This window comes from Pan paniscus, chromosome 10 (genome assembly GCF_029289425.2).
Source record: "Pan paniscus chromosome 10, NHGRI_mPanPan1-v2.0_pri, whole genome shotgun sequence".
Classification (NCBI taxonomy): Eukaryota; Metazoa; Chordata; class Mammalia; order Primates; family Hominidae; genus Pan; species Pan paniscus.
In genome coordinates this window covers 111,748,697-111,767,861 of record NC_073259.2, presented here as the reverse complement: position 1 = coordinate 111,767,861, position 19,165 = coordinate 111,748,697, and the positions used below count along the sequence as shown (strand labels likewise).

Here is a 19,165-nt window from a genome sequence, read left to right as displayed (position 1 = left end):
GGATATGAAAGATGTAGAGCATAAAAAATTTCTGTCCTCTCTGTTGATTCATATGAACCCATTTATGTTTATTAAATTTTGCCCTGGTCCAAAAAAATAGATGTAAGATTTTACAAAGATGCATATAATATAACGAGGTAAAGTGTAATTCAAATTAAGTGAAGGAATGAGGGAAGTGCAAATCACATAATCTTGAGGTTCATTTTCTAACTGGGACTCCTCGGATCTGGAAACTATTTTATCAAAACAGACAAAATACTTACTAGAGATTTAGTTCCGAATGGGCAGGTCAGCTCTGAGGAGCATGTCCTACATCTTCCCTTGGTAAAACACAAAAGCAATCAATGTAATTAACTTTAGTGCAAAATGAAGCTGCATGTCCAGAACTTGGAAATGAAGGTTTTTGAATTAAAAATCAAGGCAGATTATCTGGGCAGCCTCTTTAATGTTCTTTGAGACAAACACTTCAACTCCTCTGGGTCTTGCACATTTGCATCACTTTTCTCCAAAACACTCTTCTGACTCTGCTAACTCTTTAAAGTGTGACCTTATCTCATTTAAGTCCAAATTCTTTTAACAATAACTTTTATTTATTAAAAACCAACTATTAAGTGAATTGGGCCAGATTCAGAAACTCACAAGTTACTGTACCCAGTGCCCAGCTTCAGAGCACATTGCTAAGATGAGGGGTTCAGCATGGAGATGCCCCAGAGATAATACATGCTATTACAAAACAAAGAGTAAAAGTTCACAATGACAGAAACCCTCAAGCTCAACCTGTTCCTAAAACAGGAGGTGGTCAATGTGTCTAGTTCTGAACCTTAAGCCTACCAGACAGGATAATGTGGTTGTTCAGGGTTCCAGCTCTGGGCCAGGCTGCCTACATTTAAACCCCTTCTCTGCCACTTGGTAGTGTATGAACCTGCATGTATTAGTTAACCTCTCTGGCTCACTTTTCCCATCTGTAAAATGGGGATAGTAATAGTACCTACTTGGTAGAGTATTGTGAGGATTACACAGGTTAGTGCATGTAAAATGTTTAGAGCAGTGCCCGGCATATAACAAGTGTCCGATAAATGTCAGTGGTTATAATTATTGTTGAAAGGTCCTACATAGCCCCATGAATTGGCATGAAAAGCCTCCATTATCATATTCCACAATACACTGAAATCATTCATTTCCTTATTTTCTCTACTGGTAGAGCAGGCTTGGCCCATAACTGCCATAGGGGTACCATGGTTCCTATCCTGTGCCTGTCCTAGATATGGCACATTTTCCCTTTGAAGAAAGCCATGGTCCAAAATCCTGCCCAACACAGCACACCACTCCCCCCAACCATCCCCACACACCCGGCAGCCTTTCCCAGGCACACAAGGTACAACTTCTTGCACTAGATCACAAGCCCACTGAGGGCAGGGGTCATGTCTTATGTATCTTTGTAGAACCACAGCCTGGTATGCTCCTTAGCACATCAAAGATACTCATTCAGTGGTTTATGGACTGAATTGATACACCTTAATAGAAAAGCCTCATGCCCCCAAAATTATAAAAAAAAAAGCCAATATTCTTTAGTTCCATCATTGGCTCTGGCCCATAGAACTTACTCGTATAATAGTAGTGTCATTATTATCACATCTGTTCTTCTGAATTTCCAGAACTTTTCCCAAGCCATGGATCACTCCCTTATCAGTGGCTACATTGGTGTAGTTTATTGGAGCCTCATTTACATAGAGCTGTGAACAACAGGGTTAAATGTCACTTTTTATGACATTTAAAGAGATATGGAGAAGATAGGAACTGGAGGTTAGCAATAGGACAATTGCCTAGGAGATATTACAATATTCACCTGGAGATATAATAGTCACTTGTATTGGAAAGAGCTCTGACTTAGGAGCGGAAGTCTGAATAACAGTCCTGGCGCCATCTAGCTGTGTGACCTTAGGCCAATTGCTTTCCTCTTCTGAACTTTAATTTTCTCTTTTGTAAAAGGAAGAAGTTGTTCTACATAATTTCTAGGTATCTTCCATGAAGCAAATTAATTGGCTTATGTTTGTTTGAAAAATACCACCCATGATCATTATGTTAGTGCCCACCGGCAAGACGGCTCCATGGACTTGCTTAGTTGTGCTGTAGACCAGTGGTTCTGGAGGTGGTAGTGCCTTCCATAACCAAGAATCGAAGAATGCAACTGTTCCTTTCAGTATGTCTCCGCTTCATGGTTAATGTGCAAACAACCCTCAGAAAGGCTAATGATGGTTATACAAGAATAAAAATAACTGATAATTTTTTAAAAAATGGTATATTTATATCTGTCCTTGTTTAGCGTGTCCATAAACATCCAAGGCATGGGTATGAAGTCTGTATCTAAATGCCGCCAAGTCAAATTCAACTTTGAGTTGCAATTTGTTTTGATTTTTTTTTTTTTAGGGAAGAACACTGTAATGAGTAATCAATGAAAAATAAATGAAGCCATGGATTCATTCATTAATATTACACATCTATAACTGGAAGCAAATCATTCTTTGAAAAATTGGGGTGGGGTGTGTGTGTGTGTGTGTGTGTGTGTGTGTGTGTGTGTGTGTGTGTGTAGCAGGGCTGAAGTTGGGAGAGTGGAAAACTCAAGTTAGGATCCAACAATGGTTTAAAATTCTTAAATTCATATATTATCCCAGAAATCCATGTTACAGCAATATTAAAATGACCCTACTAAGTGCTTAATTCAAACTTCCACTGAATGTTAAAGTCCCTTACGATTTACTTGCAGTCAAATGAGCTTCCATTTGGATGTTGGGATAAGTCTGGCTGAACTCCACAGAGGTGTTCCAAGGTCTGTGTACATTTGGAAAATTAAGAGGAAACCTGACTTAGTCTCAAATGGTGATTGTAATAAATTTCCAGAATTCTAAGATGTTGAGCTATTTTTAAATACTAAAAATAGAAGAACATTTGATATTGTAATACTGTTGATTTGGCATTTTAAAAAGTCTAAATTATTTCCATTCTGAGGTATATTCAGAGAATTATGGATCACATTGAAATTTTGACTTGACTGTGTCTACTCATTTAGAAAGCATTTCTCTTAGGAACACTTTTATACTGTTGGTGGGACTGTAAACTAGTTCAACCATTGTGGAAGTCAGTGTGGCGATTCCTCAGGGATCTAGAACTAGAAATACCATTTGACCCAGCCATCCCATTACTGGGTATATACCCAAAGGACTATAAATCATGCTGCTCTAAAGACACATGCACACGTATGTTTATTGCGGCATTATTCACAATAGCAAAGACTTGGAACCAACCCAAATGTCCAACAATGATAGACTGGATTAAGAAAATGTGGCACATATACACCATGGAATACTATGCAGCCATAAAAAATGATGAGTTCATGTCCTTTGTAGGGACATGGATGAAATTGGAAATCATCATTGTCAGTAAACTATCGCAAGAACAAAAAACCAAACACCGCATATTCTCACTCATAGGTGGGAATTGAACAATGAGAACACATGGACACAGGAAGGGGAACATCACACTCTGGGGACTGTTGTGGGGTGGGGGGAGGGGGGAGGGATAGCATTGGGAGATATACCTAATGCTAGATGACGAGTTAGTGGGTGCAGCGCACCAGCATGGCACATGTATACATATGTAACTAACCTGCACATTGTGCACATGTACCCTAAAACTTAAAGTATAATAATTTTTAAAAAAAGAAAGCATTTCTCTATACTTCCATTGTCATAAGAGAAAGTAAATTACTATCAATAAAAGCCTCTATTGTATGAATATTTCTTTCTCTAGACAAAAGAATTTCTGCACACATGGAAAAATGAACGCTGCAGCTCTAAAATTGATTCAGCTAACTGCATTGGACATTAATCTCTACATCATGAAATAAAAGGTGACAAACACATACAGAAGCAAAAACGAAGCTCTGTCAATACCATAATTACCAATCCTGGAAAAATAAAAAGTATATTTAAAAGGGCCTCTTCCAAGTTATTACACAATAGGTAGACTTATCTGTAGGAGTCTGAGAAAAATATTTGAAGTTAGATTATTCTTTAATCAATCAAGAGTCAGAAAGACTTTTTTCCCCATAAGCAGATAAAAACCATTTTACATAAAAATTTACTTGTTATTCAGTAGTGACACCACTGAAGAAATTGTTTTTAAAATTATACTTTTTAGAAAGGTTCAAATATTATCGCTTAAAAAGTTCTGTGATTAAACCTTCATTTCAATATAGTGTTTAGTGTCTCTTAAATAATTTGTTTTAATTTTTCCTGTGATAATTTACATTAAAATTATGAGTTTCTTATTGAATTTCAAACTGACCTTTTTACTTGATATTTGAAATATGTGAGTAGAATTTTATAACTGAAATATATTAAATATTTAGCCTCATGAATTCTTTTCTATGAATTGTAAACACGTTTAAATATTTAGGTATCATGTGAGATGAACACTAGAATACCAGTGTGGTGGTCGGTTAGTCCTAGGACTGCAATCTGTCTCTATGGTTATACAATGATAATAACATTAATACACTTGGCTGCTGGCTCCTGTGTATGTCATGGGGCTCTTATGCCCTGGAGCCCACACCACTTCCTGGGAATTAGGTTGATCTCCCAGGTTCCCTCCCATCCTAGGCACGGCTTGGGGGCCATCTGTTGGGTTTGTTGTACCAGCGCTGAAGGACGCCTATGACTGCAGAGATTCAATGCCACAATTTGTAAGGCTACACTGATCATCTGAAGGCTGGCAACTGGGCAGGAGAGTGGGAGCTCGACAGTCTGGTTTAGGCTTTACTTTATGGTGAAACACAGACAACCGTTTTGTGTTGGTAAGGCTTAGGAAGCACTGGTGAGATGATCCCAATATGGAAGTTGACATGGTTTGGCTGTGCCCACACCCAAATCTCATCCTGAATTCCCACGTGTTGTGGGAGGGACCTGGTAGGAGGTAATTTAATCATGGGGGCAGGTCTTTCTCATGCTGTTCTCGTGATAGTGAATAAGTCTCATGAGATCTGATGGTTTCATAAGGGGGAGTTTCCTGCACGAGCTGTCTTTTTGCCTGCTGCCATCCATGAAAGACGTGACTTGTGCCTCCTTGCCTTCCACTATGATTGTGAGGCCTCCCCAGCCACGGGGAACTGTGAGTCTGTTAAACCTCTTTTTCTTTCCAGTCTTGGCTATGTCTTTATCAGCAGTGTGAAAACTGACTAATACAGAAGTGATGAAGGATGACAGGAGCCAAGACACTCATTCCTCATACTCTCCCTGATGTAATTCTCGGTGGCATTGCTGGGGTTTTACATAAAAGGATCGTACCTGGTCATTGTGGAGAAAGAAGCTAAGGAAATAGGAGAAACCCAGCATGGTCTCACGATGCATGCCATCGTGCAGGTCATTCTTCAGGAGTTTCTCCTCCAGGACCACATGATACCGGAGCACGTCCTCCTCCTGGATCACACACAGAATTGAAAGTCAGTCAAGAGATCAGCCTGACAGTTACCCAGCTTCTCCCATGTGCTGTCACTGTGGAGATTACAAAGAGGAACAACAGCTTGTCCAAGTGGAAGTTTTGACAGAGGTATTAAGACACAATATTCAATATGAAAGTGAGTTGTGAAACAGATGGCTTCAGAGAACTTGCAAATTTTCCAGATAGCACAGTCAAGAACTCATTAGAGGATTCTAAAACCCAGACTGAAGATGTGAGAGCTGGGGGTAGATTTTAAAGGTGATAATTCTTTGGGCAGAACTGCTGAGAAGTTAGAGTCCCCACACCCCAGCCTGCCTTTCACCTCTGGGGCACGAGAGGAGCTTCACTAGGATGCTCCAAGGACCTTGATCTGTGTCTCGTGGAGATAGGGTGGCATGTTGGATGGGGTCTGACCCAGGCAGGGACTGCTGGTGAGCTGCCTCTTGGTGAAGTGAGGAGGGTTGTTGCTGCGTGGGACAGATTTGCACTTGCATAGTTGGCTTGGGACAAGAATGTGGGTGTTTGCTGTGGCTCAGACATGGGGAGTGTCTGAGAGAGCCTGTGTCAGCCTGGATGGGCAGGCTCTCCGGGGCAGAGCTAGGGGTGGGCTCTGTGGTTTTAGGGTCCTTCCTGCCCTCTTCCATCCCTCTTAACCTTCTTACCCTCTTGATGTCTCTTCCCAACCACTAACCCTTCTTACCCCGCTACTTCAAACCTAGTGAAACCAAAATGGAATTTAGTGAGATCAGAAAGGGAAGAGAAACATTCTGTGGGGAAGGAGAGGAGAAGGTTCCTAAGTGATTGCCTGTCAGCTCCAAATCCACCTCCTACACTCTGCTTGATGATGCTGGGGCTGAGGCTGTTTCCCACATTTCTCCTTTACAAGGGGCTCCCTATTAGGGTCTGCCAATGAGAAGCTCTAGACAGTCAGAGGGCTGGAGGGGAAAGAGGAACTCAGTCCTTCCTGTTCTCTCCCTGTTCCTATTGGCATCACCCAGCCTCACTTCTCTTCCCTGCAGTGGCACCTGAATCTGGTTGGCAGTTTCCCGTTACTTGCAGAGCCAGCTTAATCCTGCCCTCTCCGCTCATAAGACACCAGCCAGGCAATGCCTGCTCCTGGAGGTCTGGGTCTCAGACCCACAGAGACCCTCGCCACTCATCCAAGCTCAAAGACACCAGCACCAGCTGAATAGTGACCCCTTCTCAGAGGCTCTAGGTTTATACATTTTAGAAATTCCAACCTCCTCCCATTGTTCTCCTAGCTTTAGGGGTCATAAGTGAATCCTGTGATTGCTACCACTGTGATATTTCTCTCTCACTTTAACCTTTCATTTATACAGCTTTATATCCAATAAACAATTCATTCTATCAAATTCTCAGTTTATGTAATTTGTATGTTTTCCATCTCCTGTGGACCTTGATTTCAGGACCAAGATGTTTTCTGCACCAAGCTCTGCTGTGGAGCAGGGAGGGAGGAAGAACTAATTTTAAATCCAATTCAAAGTGTTAATTATTGTAAGGAATTGGATTCTTTATTTTTACTTAGCTGAGACTGAGTTTGTGACTTAAAGTACATTTGTCACCAAGGTGATTATAGGACTTTTTGGGAAGGCAGAGAGGCTATGGGACTGTCTGAAGTTTCATTCTGTGGCAGAAAAATAACATTTCTCACTGAAGAGGTTAAAGAAATGGGTTGGGTTAGAGGGCAGGGAAAAGACAAGGTAGATGATTTCCAATTCCATCCCAGGAGTGCAACATGCCTGTTACAGGAGTTTAGGACACTCTCCCTGCCTTCAGAGCTTATAATCTAGTTGGAGAGCTAAGACTTGCTTCTTTGAGAAGACAGTTCATCCTATTGGGGATACATAATAAATGCTGAAATGGGGTACACATGGTGTGAATTCAGAGGTGGGAGAGAGCAGCTCACCTCAGGTGGCCAGGGCCAGCTTCCCTGAGGAGGTGGGACTGGACATGATGAGTGGATAGGGACAATTTAGGAGGTGGTGAGGAAGAAGAGCAGCCTTCCTTATTTCCTTATTAAATAAGAAAAATCCCTATTTGCTGAAAATTCAAACGCCATTTTCAGTTCAATCGTGTCATTTCACTTTTCCATCAAAACCTTCTCGTCCATAGCCACATACTTAATACAGCCTCACACAAAGACTCTCCCATATACAATCCTCCCCCATAGCAGAGCTGCTGTGTGTTCTATGCATACCCCTGGAATTACACACTTGAGCTCATAGGAACAAGCATGCAGGTGTCCCAGGAAGCTGGAAGAATCCTCATGATCACCCCTCCTCTCCTCCCCCCGTCCCTGGCCTTTCCTTGGTTCCAGTAGCTAAGATGTCAGCAGCAGGGACCTAGAGGGGTGGATTATCTCTTTCTTCCTCCTCTTCTCCCCTTCTCTATTTTCCCTGATTCCTAACATCTAGGGGTAAATAGTCAAAGTTTGTCGAAGGATTTTTTCAAAATTGAAGGATTAATTCAAAAGCTTCAATCATGCCACGATCTGACTTAAAACTCTTTTGTGGATCCTGTTTCTTACAGGACTAAGTCCAAATGACCTCTCCAGGTATTTAAGACTACCATAAGCTGATCATAATTTATCCGATATTCAGTAGTGGCTCCAGAATTTTTATACGGGAAGGGCCCAGGGCCACCCCACCCCCACCCCACATGAGAAGACACATTTGAAGCTGGATTTGCACGGCAAGCACACTGTTTTCACTTCCATGTTTATATTGGGTGGCTGAGATGAGGATGTTAATAAGATGGGGGTGGCACTGAAAGCCCCGAGAAGCCACCCCTGAGCCCACTCTTTTCTCCCACCACTGCTCTGGAGAAAACATGTGGTTTCTCCATGTGGTTTCATCACTCGGGCTAGAACCAGAGTGATGGTTCTATAGATAGATCCTAAACAGGCCAAGCACCTGTGGGTTTGGGCTGCCTTTGTTCATATTTACATATACACACCAACACCACACCCTTAATGCACCACACCTGCATCCTTGTGTATACAGGCTCAAGTGTGCAATTCCAGGGGCATGTGAGTAGCATCCAGCAGCTCTGACCGAGGGGATGTTTGTGTATGAGAGAGTCTCTGCACCAGTCTACGTCAAGTATGTGGCTATGGACAAGGATGAAGGAGTGACATGGCACACAACTAATGGATTACAAACACTGAGTGTTTGAATTTTCACAAAATAACTTCCCTAGTTATAGTTCTTGACACTTACTAGAGACAAGACTTTCTTCTCCCTGATGTAATTCTCGATGGCATTGTTGTTTGGAGCAAACACTGTGTAGGCATCGGCAGCCTCAATTGCATTCGCCAGATTATATTGCTGCGATGGAAAGAGACAAGAGTGCATGAGGGATTCCTGTTCCTGGGTAACCTGAGCATGGTGGTCAGGCAGAGAATGTGGTACTTGCAATGATGTAGCCCCGGAAGATGGAATAGTCAGGCATCTGTTCCAGCCGCATGAGCAGGTTTGGTAAGGAGCCAGTTAGACGTCTTTGTGGGACCAGCACCTGAAAAAAGAAACCCCAGAATCCTGTTAGCATGTTTTGGTAGGACCTACTGCTTTTCGATACATAGGAGAGTCTAATGCCATTAACCTCTTTAGGCAGTTCAATGGATTGACATTGACAACCTTTTGAAGATTACTCACAGTATAAAAATATTCCAGGATACAGCATGACAAGGCTGGAGCAGAGTTGGAGATGTTAGTCATTCAATTTTATGCCTTACCGTTAAACCTCCTTGATTAGAGAAAAGTTCTTCTTGCACAAAAGACTTTCAGCTTCTCCTAAGTAATTAATTCCAGCTCGCATTAATCTACCTTGTCAGAGAAGACCTTAGACCAAATCGAAGTGAAACACAGCAGGTTGCAGCTAATAGCTAATCCTTTCTTCTTGGTTGTTATTCTTGTGTTTATTCTTTAGGTTCTCCATTTATTTTCTCTGAAGTCTCAAATCTACTGCAACCCAGTGGCCTGAATGTGGCTTGTAAAAATGTTTTGTTTGGCTTGTGTTGTGTAATAATAGGACATTTTTACATACAAATTTAGATTGCCTTTAAAAAAAATCAGTCTGAATTTCTGCAGACACACAGCTGCAGAGAGTAGCAGCAGCCACTTTCATTATAGGCTCCACCACTCCCTAATGTCTTCTACTTGGGACATACTCCTTACTCATTTTGTTATCCATCTGATCTATCTGGGCATTTGAGTTTGCAAGCTCTGCATAATTAACCTTCTGGCCAAGATCACTATTTTCACCTTCGCATTCTACCTAGAACTTTGTCAGATTGAAGAATTCAACACTGGAATGTTTTTCTAATCTAATCAGTCTTTTTCCAACATTTATTGCTTGCCTACTACAGGCCAGGCAGTGGGTATACAAGTGTGACTGAGGTCTGGGTTCTGCCCTAAATGAGCTCACAGCGTACTACAGTAGAAAGCCCAATCCAGTCTGCTGCTTGTACTTAAAAATAAAATTTTATTGGAATACAGCCATGCAAATTTGTTTACATATTGTCTAAGTCTGTTTTTGCACTACGGTGGCAGAGTTGAACAGCTATGATGGAGACCATGTGACCTGCAAAGTCTAATAATTGTATCTGGCTTTTTCCAGAAACGTTGTACCAACCCCTGTGTTGGAGGAAGACAGACACATTTCTGAGTTGTTGGAGCTGAAGGGGGAGGAGGGGCTTAAGGTGATTAGATGGGATGTGGCAGATTCAAGAGCTATGAGGAGAAGGCCTGATAGAACTTGATGGTTCTATGTCTATGTCACATAACAATAGGCAGTGATGAGGGCCACTGAAAATCAAGAAAAAGACATTCCTTTCTCTAGGAGTTTGCGACCCCAAACAGGGGTGCACAGCATGGGGAGTGAAGTGGGCTGGGATTTAGCTAGCCTCCACTCTGGCCAGGCACCTTTATGCAGGGCACAATGGTGGCCCTGACAAAGATGCCCTTGATGCCAATTGACAGATAGAGAAGGAGCTCCTTAGGGAGCGCCTGCAGCCCAGAGGCTACACAGATAACTGAATCAATTAACAGCCATCTTGTACTTTTTTTTTTTTTTTAGTAGAGAGGGGGCTTCACCATGTTGGCCAGGATGGTTTCGATCTCTTGACCTTGTGATCCGCCCGCCTCGGCCTCCCAAAGTGCTGGAATTACAAGAGTGAGCCACCGTGCCCAACTGAGAACAATTTTAATTAAAACACAATTAATTGTTATTTTTTTCTGATCTTCCATCTTACAAAAGTTCCCAATGTACCCTAAATTTCAACTTGCAACTTTCATTTTAAATGAAGATCCTAATATGGTAACTGAAAATTGCAGGGTAGCTTACAATCCCATTTCTCATTATTCTTTTTTTCCTATGTCATACCTTTGTTATACTGGGTATTAGAAGAAAATAAAAATGTCACCATGCTTTTTATATTCTTTTCCACTTTTTTCCTTAGGGCCTTCCCTACCTCATCTTTTTAGGATGCATTAATGCAGATAGGAGAGTGGAAAAGTGATATGTAATCACATGCCTCTCCTCCAGTTCTTGATTATATCCCATCTGGTTGTACAGACTTCACAGTGCCAGGGTGCTTAAGCTCAAGTGTGTTTTTTTTTGTTTTTGTTTTTGTTTTTGTGAGACAGTCTCGCTCTGTTGCCCAGGCTGGAGTGCAGTGGCTTGAACACAGCTCATTGCAGTCTTGACCTCCTGGGCTCAAGTGATCCTCCTGCCTCAGCCTTCCTAGTAGCTGGGACCACATAGGTGCATGCCTTTTTTTTTTGGTAGAGAGAGGATCTCATTATGTTGCCCAGACTGGTCGTGAACTCCTGGGCTCAAGCAATCCTCCTACCTCAGACTCCCAAAATGCTAGGATTATAGGCGTGAGCCACAGCACCTGGCCTCAAGTGTCTTTTGAGATGTTTCCATAAACAAGAAAGATAATATATGTGACCACATTTGATAAAGGGCCCGTTGCAGAATACAGGCTGGATAAATGGAAACTGAGTCTCATTGAATCAACAGACTCTCTTGATGGTTTTAAAATAAAAGTCATGAGGCACAGTACCGGTTACTTCCATATAAGGCTAAGTATTTTTCTATTTTCAAAAAAAAAATGCTGTATAGGACGATAAACAACAAAGGGAAAAGAGATGCTGCACGCACAGGAGAATGGAATCTTGTACCTTGTTGATGATGTGTATCACTCCATTTGTGGCTGCGTTGTCCCCATCGACAATGGAGGCCCCTTCAATTGTGATATTCTGTAAATGCAAACCACAGTGGGAAGGTGAGTCTTTATAGAGCGCACCTTGGGATTGAGATGATCTCTGGGGTTTCTGCTTTTTGAGCAGCAGTGACCTTCATACTTTTGGGCCAAGACCCACAGTAAGAAATACCTTTAACTTGTTGTCCCATAGACCCCTCTCTCTCTCTCACACACACGTGCGCGTGCACACACACACATACATGCACACACAGAGACAGAGAGAGAGAGAGAAAGAAAAAGAGAAAGAGAAAGAAAGAAATAATACTTTCCCCTATGTGGGAGGTACTGTGATCATCAAGTTAATTCTATTCCATGCTATTTCATTGACAAAAGTGCTGTTGGAGGCTCATTAAAGTGACCCTGTGGTTTGACCCTGGAGACAGAATTGTGGGTTGAGCTGTGTCCCCCCCTGCCCCCACAATTTGTATACTGAAATCCTAACCCCTAGTACCTCAGATGATGACCTTATTTACAGACAGGGTCTTCACAGAGATGATCAAGTTAAAGTGAGGTCCTTAGGGTGGACCCTAATCCAATTTGACTGGTGTCCTCACAAGAAGCAGGAATTTGTACAGAGACAGCTACACTCAGAGACTGCCATGTGAACATGAAGATGCCATCTACAACCCAAGGAGAGAGGCCAAAGACAGGCCCTTCCCTCAAAGCCTTAGAAGGAACCAATCCTGCCCACATCTTGATCTTGGACTTCTGGCCTTCAGAACTGTGAGAAAATAAATGCCTGTTGTTTAAGCCTCCCAGTCTGTGGTACATTGTTATGGTAGTGTTGGCAAACTAATACAGATGGTAATTGACTTTGCTGATCAGAATCCAACTACTTTTTGAGGCTATGAATTGCATAAGAAATGGGGCTAAGTAAAATCCAACCCACCCACCCACCCACTCAGCCACCAATCAACACCAACTGGACTCTACTCTTTCTGGTTTCCTCTCCTCTTCTCCCCATTTGAAATCCCTTCTGGGAACCCTGGTCTTGTCTCACTCTGAGCAACTCCCAAGTCACATCTGCAGAGGACCTGAAGAAAACCCTCCTGGCAGGAGATATTTATATAGGACATAGGAATGAACTCATTACAAATGTGTCTTTAATGGTTAGCTCCTCTAGGTCAAGGGCCTTGATTGATTTACCTCTGAATCTGTAGGGCCTGGGATATGCCTGCCCAGATGGGTGTTTAGTTAATGCTTGCAAAGATAATCAATGATTTAAAACACCAATAAATTAGCATGACTGTAGGAATCACCTTACAATGTATTTGTATATCAAAACATCATATTGTACACTTTAAATACATACAATTTTAATTTAAAACCTGATGGAAAATAACTTCAATGTCACCAGAATTATCATAAGATATTAAAAAGCCATAGGACCACTGTTTTCTGCTTTCTAAAAGAAAATATCTGATGAGTCACATATATGTAGGTATTACTACACATAGATCTTTTTCATAGTGCTCACACTGATGAGTGGGAGGGTAGAAATGTTTTAGGGCAGTAATTCTCAAACATTTTTGACTGTGGCCCATGGTTCATGGATGTAGCAGTTCTCATTTTGCAGTGGAATCTTCATTCTCATCTTGTGCAATTCACAGAAAGAGCTCTGAAACACTGCCCGTGCAGCAGGGCGGCCAGACTCCCTCACAGAATTCTGAATCTGAGTCTTTGACACACTGTAGAAAGTGCCAGATGATAAGCTTCTCTAGGGCTGGGTTCTTCCTTGGGCATTGCCCTATCTCCAGCACCTAGATCTGTGCCTGGTACATAGTAGTAGGTGCTCAATAGTTGTTGGTTGATTAACTCTACCTTAATATAAAATTTCATTTCTCTAATAAAGATTTAATTCTATAAAGATTGAGTATATATAGACTTAACTCTATAAAGATTCAATTTCATTTCTCTATACAGATTCAATTACTAATAACCAGGTCTTAACCAACTATACGTCAAAAGAAAAGTTGTGGAATTGCACATCCTTTACCCTTTCTGGGTCAGTCTGTGGTCTGTTGTGAGACTTGTGGCCAATCAGTGGGCAGAAGGCCACATTTTAGAGGATCACTGCTATAGGGTAACATGTATATGTGTATGTATTGATATATGATGATAATTATTGCAGCTGGGTGATGCCCACATGAGGGATTCTGTTCTCTGTAGTTTTGCGCATGTTTGGAAGTTCCCATAACATGAAAATTTAAAAAGTACAATATAAACAAAGCTGTTATGTTTCAAGTAAACAGACAAATTCCAGAGCTCTTACCCCATCCACCTTTGCCAAGTGAAGGAAGTTGCCCTGCAAAGATGTTGCCAACATGTCAGAAGAAGACAGGGTCTGCAGATCTGCCACTCTGTATGTGCCCAGTAGCATATGGTACCTGAAACAATAGTCCACAAAGGCTATAATTCAATATAAATGTATGGGGCTGTATCATTGAATAGTTAAGAGAATAGGCTCTGGAGCCAGATTGCCATAGTCAAAATTCAAGTTCCCCCTGCAGTTACCAGCCTTGGCTAGATTTAGTTACTCAACCACGCTGTGCTTTGGTTTCCATATCTGTAAAATGGGAATCATTACAATATCTATCATAGGGTTGTTGAGAGAATTAACTGGGTTATATGTAAAACAGTGCTTGGCAGAGTTGGCTGTCAGCAATTGTTGACTATTACTATCCTGGGGTGGGAGGAAAGGAGAATCCTAGAACATGTTCAGCTCCACGAATTTGAAGGACCATGTGGTTTTCCTACATTGAACTTCAAAGACATGTTTACACGGATGCCATTCAGATACGATGTAAAATAAAATAAGTAACACCTACTTTATTAGGGCTGGAATATTGCTCTGTGACAACCAGAAGCTTTTCTCATCCTGGTCCATGTCCTCAGTAGCTTGTTGGGAAGGCACGAGGACAGTGAGGTTTGAGGTGGCTGACAGTGTGGGTTGTAGAGAAGCATTCTGAACCACAGAAGGAAAATAAAGTGACCTGCTTATGTTAGGGGACAAACAGAGCTGCCTTAAATGCTTGGAAGAGATGACAATTTCCCATAAGACACTGGAAGGGTCCTAGGGTCTCCTTTCCCAAATCCACCCCACCCACTGGCTGTTGCCTCATTTTCCCTTATGAGACTCATTTAATTCAATGTATGAGTCTTATCAAAGCAAATCTGCCTTTGATAATCAGATCACACTTTCAGTCATTATAAGTCCTTTACACTTTAGTCTAAATGAAGAGCCAAGAAATAGCCTTAATAGGTTCTTGTGAGTATGTGTGTGTGCAGAGAACCTTGAGCATTCATTTTTTTTTTCTTTTTTTTTTTTTTTTGAGACGGAGTCTCACTCTGTTGCCCAAGCTGGAGTGCAGTGGTGTGATCTCAGCTCACTGCAACCTCCGCCTCCCAGGTTCAAGCAATTCTTCTGTCTCTGCCTCCCGAGTAGCTGGAATTACAGGCACATGCCACCATGCCTGGTTAATTTTTGTACTTGCAGCAGAGACGGGGTTTCACGATGTTGGCCAGGCTAGTCTTGAACTCCTAACCTCAGCTGATCCATCCGCCTCAGCCTCCCAAAGTGCTGGGATTACAGGCATGAGCCACTGCGCCCAGCCACCTTGAGTATTCTTGGACGTCTTTGAAGTAAGGATGGTGGGGAGACTGCAGGAACAGTTTCAGCATGGGAGAAACTAGAGGGCTGAAATAAAACCTTACATAAATTTCATTCTTGCCTAGAGAGCCAGTTTTTGGTAGAAGCAGTGGCATGTTTATGTTTAACAACTGGATCTCCAGGAAAAAGAAAAAAAGCCAAAAGACTTGGTTTGTAGTATTTACTGATTTCTATGGCGTAAATACTCCCACCAGGGCTGATTTCAAGATACCAAAATGACTGTATCAAAAGCGGAGTTAGGAAAAATGTGCACAATCAGCTTTCGTGAGCGAGTGTGAACAGGGTTCAGCACATCACTGGGCCGGCTCATGCCTGTGGGGTGAGACCAAGAATGAAGAGTCTAGATGAAAGTCAGCATGCTCAAGGGAGCACGCTCAGTCTCTTCTTTTACCTATGCTGGGATGGAGGGTTCAGAGAGGCCCCATATAGAAGCAACAGGAAGCTGTCCTGGGGTGGGTGCTGACCAGGCATGGACTATTTGGCATGTGTCTATTTTAAGGGGATAAACCATTTGTTGCAATGGCTGGCTGGGCTTGGCAGCTCTTGTTGAGCTGAGAGTTAAGCACATATGAAGTATGTCAGATTGCAGCTATAAATCCCAAATCGAACTTGGTGAATTACAATGATGAGTCATGTTAACTTACAAAAAAGAATCCTGTGATGAATGAAGCCCCCTTTCTGCCCCCCACACACTGATGCTCAGAGCAAACCTCTGATCAATCACATCAGAGTCTTCAGGGGTGGGACCTACGCAGGAATATTTTTTAAAAATACGTTCCATGTGGTTCCACAGTGCAGCCAGGGTTGAGAAACCCTGCTCAGCACAATTGCCTACCCTCCTTACCAGCTGCATTTTCGGTTTTCTATTGTATGCATTCCAAGTTTCTAAAATATACACATTCCCAATCCTAAGTCCCAATAAAGGTACTCACATTTATCCACCGGTTAAATATAGCTGCTTCGGAGAGAAATGACAATTCCTTATTCATATCATGCAAGGGAGGGAAGAAGAGATGGGAGAGAACACAGAGAAAGAACAATGAGAAGTGCAATCACAGTGCATCTCTGGGTCACCTGCACTCAGCCTTCCTGGGGCTAGGCTCGTTGTCCTGGCCTGCCTCCCTGATGCTGATGTGAATGGGTGCTCCAGCTAGCTGCATTTCCATGCTGACAGAACCGCACATTTCTTTCACACTAAGGTGGCTTGGTTATTCTCTATGGAAGTAATTCCAGGAACTTCGAATGAAGCAACAACTCAAGGTTCTTCCAAATCAGAATTTAGGCTGTAAGAACACGGCTACCTAGACGCTAAGTGGGGGTCACAGAGCTCAGCAAATAGCCCCCTTTCAGAGCCGTTGGTGAGTAGTGGCTCAGAACAATGGAAGCAAACCACATGGGTTTTCATGTTGGTTCTGCCATTTCCTAGTTCCCTAGGCCAGTTACCTAAAGGACCTCAATTTTCTTATCTGTAAAATGGGCATAATAAAAGCTCCAACTCACAGTTTGATAAGAGAAATAGGAGTTGTTTTTTAAAAGTGATTAGAGGCTGGCATGCAGTAATTTCAGTAAGTTTTAGCCCCTATTATCTTTAATTTAACCATATGGCTCTCTCTATACATAGAGCCACCCCAACTGGTACTGGGGTGGGGTGAAGGGAAGCTATAAGATATGAAAGGGGATGTAAGATATTGAAGGGAAAAGATGGCCCTGGCTCCTCTATGACTTACAGTTGTTTAGGGGAAGTTCAGCCTTGAAAAGATAACCAACATTGCTGGCAGAGCAGTGACATTTGAAGGCGTTATAGTTTTTTTTTTTAATGTCTCTAAACACAGAGTTATTAAAAAAGACTGGGTTCACTTCTTGGATCTGCCATTTACCGGCTGTGTGATCTTGGGCAAGTCACTTAACCTCTGAGAACTCAAGTGCTTTATCTGAAAATGAATATGGTGAAGGCTTGCTCCAGGGATTATGAAAATTCAGTGCATTAATATATGTGAAAATATTTTTTAAACTACTGAATACCAGAAAAATGGCAATATCATGATCCTATGCAAATTTACATGAAGACAATAAGTCTCAGTGCTGACTCAATTCCATCTAGTAGTTGAGGTTATTAAGCAAGTCAATAAGCACATGTTAAAAAAGTAAGTTAGTAAGAAAGTGAATAAACACAAGAGCAGAGATGCCTGAGTAATCCCTTAGAGGGGACATTTTAAGGGAGAGGAGGGCTGAGGTGCACCTGATCTGCTGGTGGGAAGGCCAGAGTTGGGGAGGAGAGAGAGGAACATGGCAGACCTGGAGCTGGGGAGGTGGTGGCTAAACTGCAGCGGAAAGCTGTTTAGAAGAAAAACAAGTGGGCTGGGCATGGTGGCTCAGGCCTGTCATCCCAGCACTTTCAGAGGCCGAGGTATGTGAATCACTTGGAGTTTGAGGTATCTCACATGGCGAGACCCTGTCTCTATAAAAAATACAAAAATTAGCTGAGTGTGGTGACACATTCTTGTAGTCCCAGCTACTTGGGAGGCTGAGACAGGAGGATCACCTGAACCTGGGGAGGTCAAGGCTGCAGTGAGCCATAATCATGCCACTGTACCTCAGCCTGGGCAACAGAGTGAGATTTTGTCTCAAGAAAAAGACCAAAAACAAGAGTGAAGTCTGTGTGGAGATACCTGGAGAGCCAAGCTGAGGACTTAATTTTGCTTTTCGTGGGAGGAGAGGGACGTCGTGAAAGCAGGATTTTAGAATTTTAGGAAACAGGGTCTGTAGCTAGTGCAGAGAAAATGTTGTGATTTATGTGCCATGGTCTGCATGTCAGGAGACAGCTCCTTGGCCTGACTCGGTGAGTAGAAGGCACAGTTGACAGTGAGAGGGGAAGGGTGGAAAGGGCCCCCCAAGGGCAAGGTTCTTAGGGCGAGACTCTTAGTGCAGGCTGCGGGTCCTGGGAATTGTTAGGCTCGTGATTTCAGCAGAGAGGAGGGGCAGGAACTCAACAGCAGGGAGTTGAATAAAAAGTAAGTGATGAGGAAATTTGTCAATTGACTTTATTTCTCATTTTGACAAATATTTATAAGCAATAGGACTGATGTAGGAAACAAGACAAAGATCATCTTTCAAGAGTTTATGGTTGTAGAGGGACAAATATCACAAGTTCTCACTGATATGCAAGAGCTAAAAACATGGATCTCATGAAGACAGAGAGTGGATTCGTGGCTACCAGAGACCAGGAAGGGAAGGGGAGGGAGGGGATGAAAAGAAAATAAAGAATATAAATGTATTTATTACTGCTGAACTATATACATAGAAATGGTAAAGATGGTAAATTATATATGTATATTTTACCTCAATAAATTAAAAAAAAGTTTATGGTCAAAATAGAAAAATGTAGGAGCAATGCTGATTTAGTGTGGCCCATGCTGTACAGATAGAATGTTCTACACTGGTGGTTAAATATTTGGGCTCTGCACTTGACAGCTATCAGAGCTATCAGCTGGATTCCTCACTCTGGAGCTGAAGGGTGTTGGGCAAGTTTTGCTAAGCCTCTCAGTTTACCTGCCTGTAAAATGGGCATAATAGTAGCAGAAGGTTGTTGAGATTTAGATGGAGTGCTACTGCCTGGTAAGGACTGAGCAAGATGCCTGGCATAAAGAAGTGTGTACACACACACACACATGCGCGCGCACACACACGCACACGCACACGCACACACACAC

At 42.3% G+C, this 19,165-nt stretch overlaps 1 protein-coding gene across 1 annotated transcript in view; it reads right to left on the bottom strand.

Annotated features, from left to right (window-relative positions):
• Positions 1-19,165, bottom strand: part of STAB2 (stabilin 2) — a 95,694-nt gene that overhangs the window by 61,663 nt on the left and 14,866 nt on the right. The window contains exons 7-15 of the mRNA XM_003832569.6: positions 16,388-16,435; positions 14,614-14,750; positions 14,058-14,172; positions 11,703-11,780; positions 8,932-9,030; positions 8,736-8,843; positions 5,343-5,474; positions 1,605-1,733; positions 264-320 (exon numbers count right to left, since the gene is read on the bottom strand). Coding sequence (XP_003832617.5) covers positions 264-320; positions 1,605-1,733; positions 5,343-5,474; positions 8,736-8,843; positions 8,932-9,030; positions 11,703-11,780; positions 14,058-14,172; positions 14,614-14,750; positions 16,388-16,435 — 903 coding nt within the window. The remainder of the gene's footprint in view (positions 1-263; positions 321-1,604; positions 1,734-5,342; positions 5,475-8,735; positions 8,844-8,931; positions 9,031-11,702; positions 11,781-14,057; positions 14,173-14,613; positions 14,751-16,387; positions 16,436-19,165) is intronic.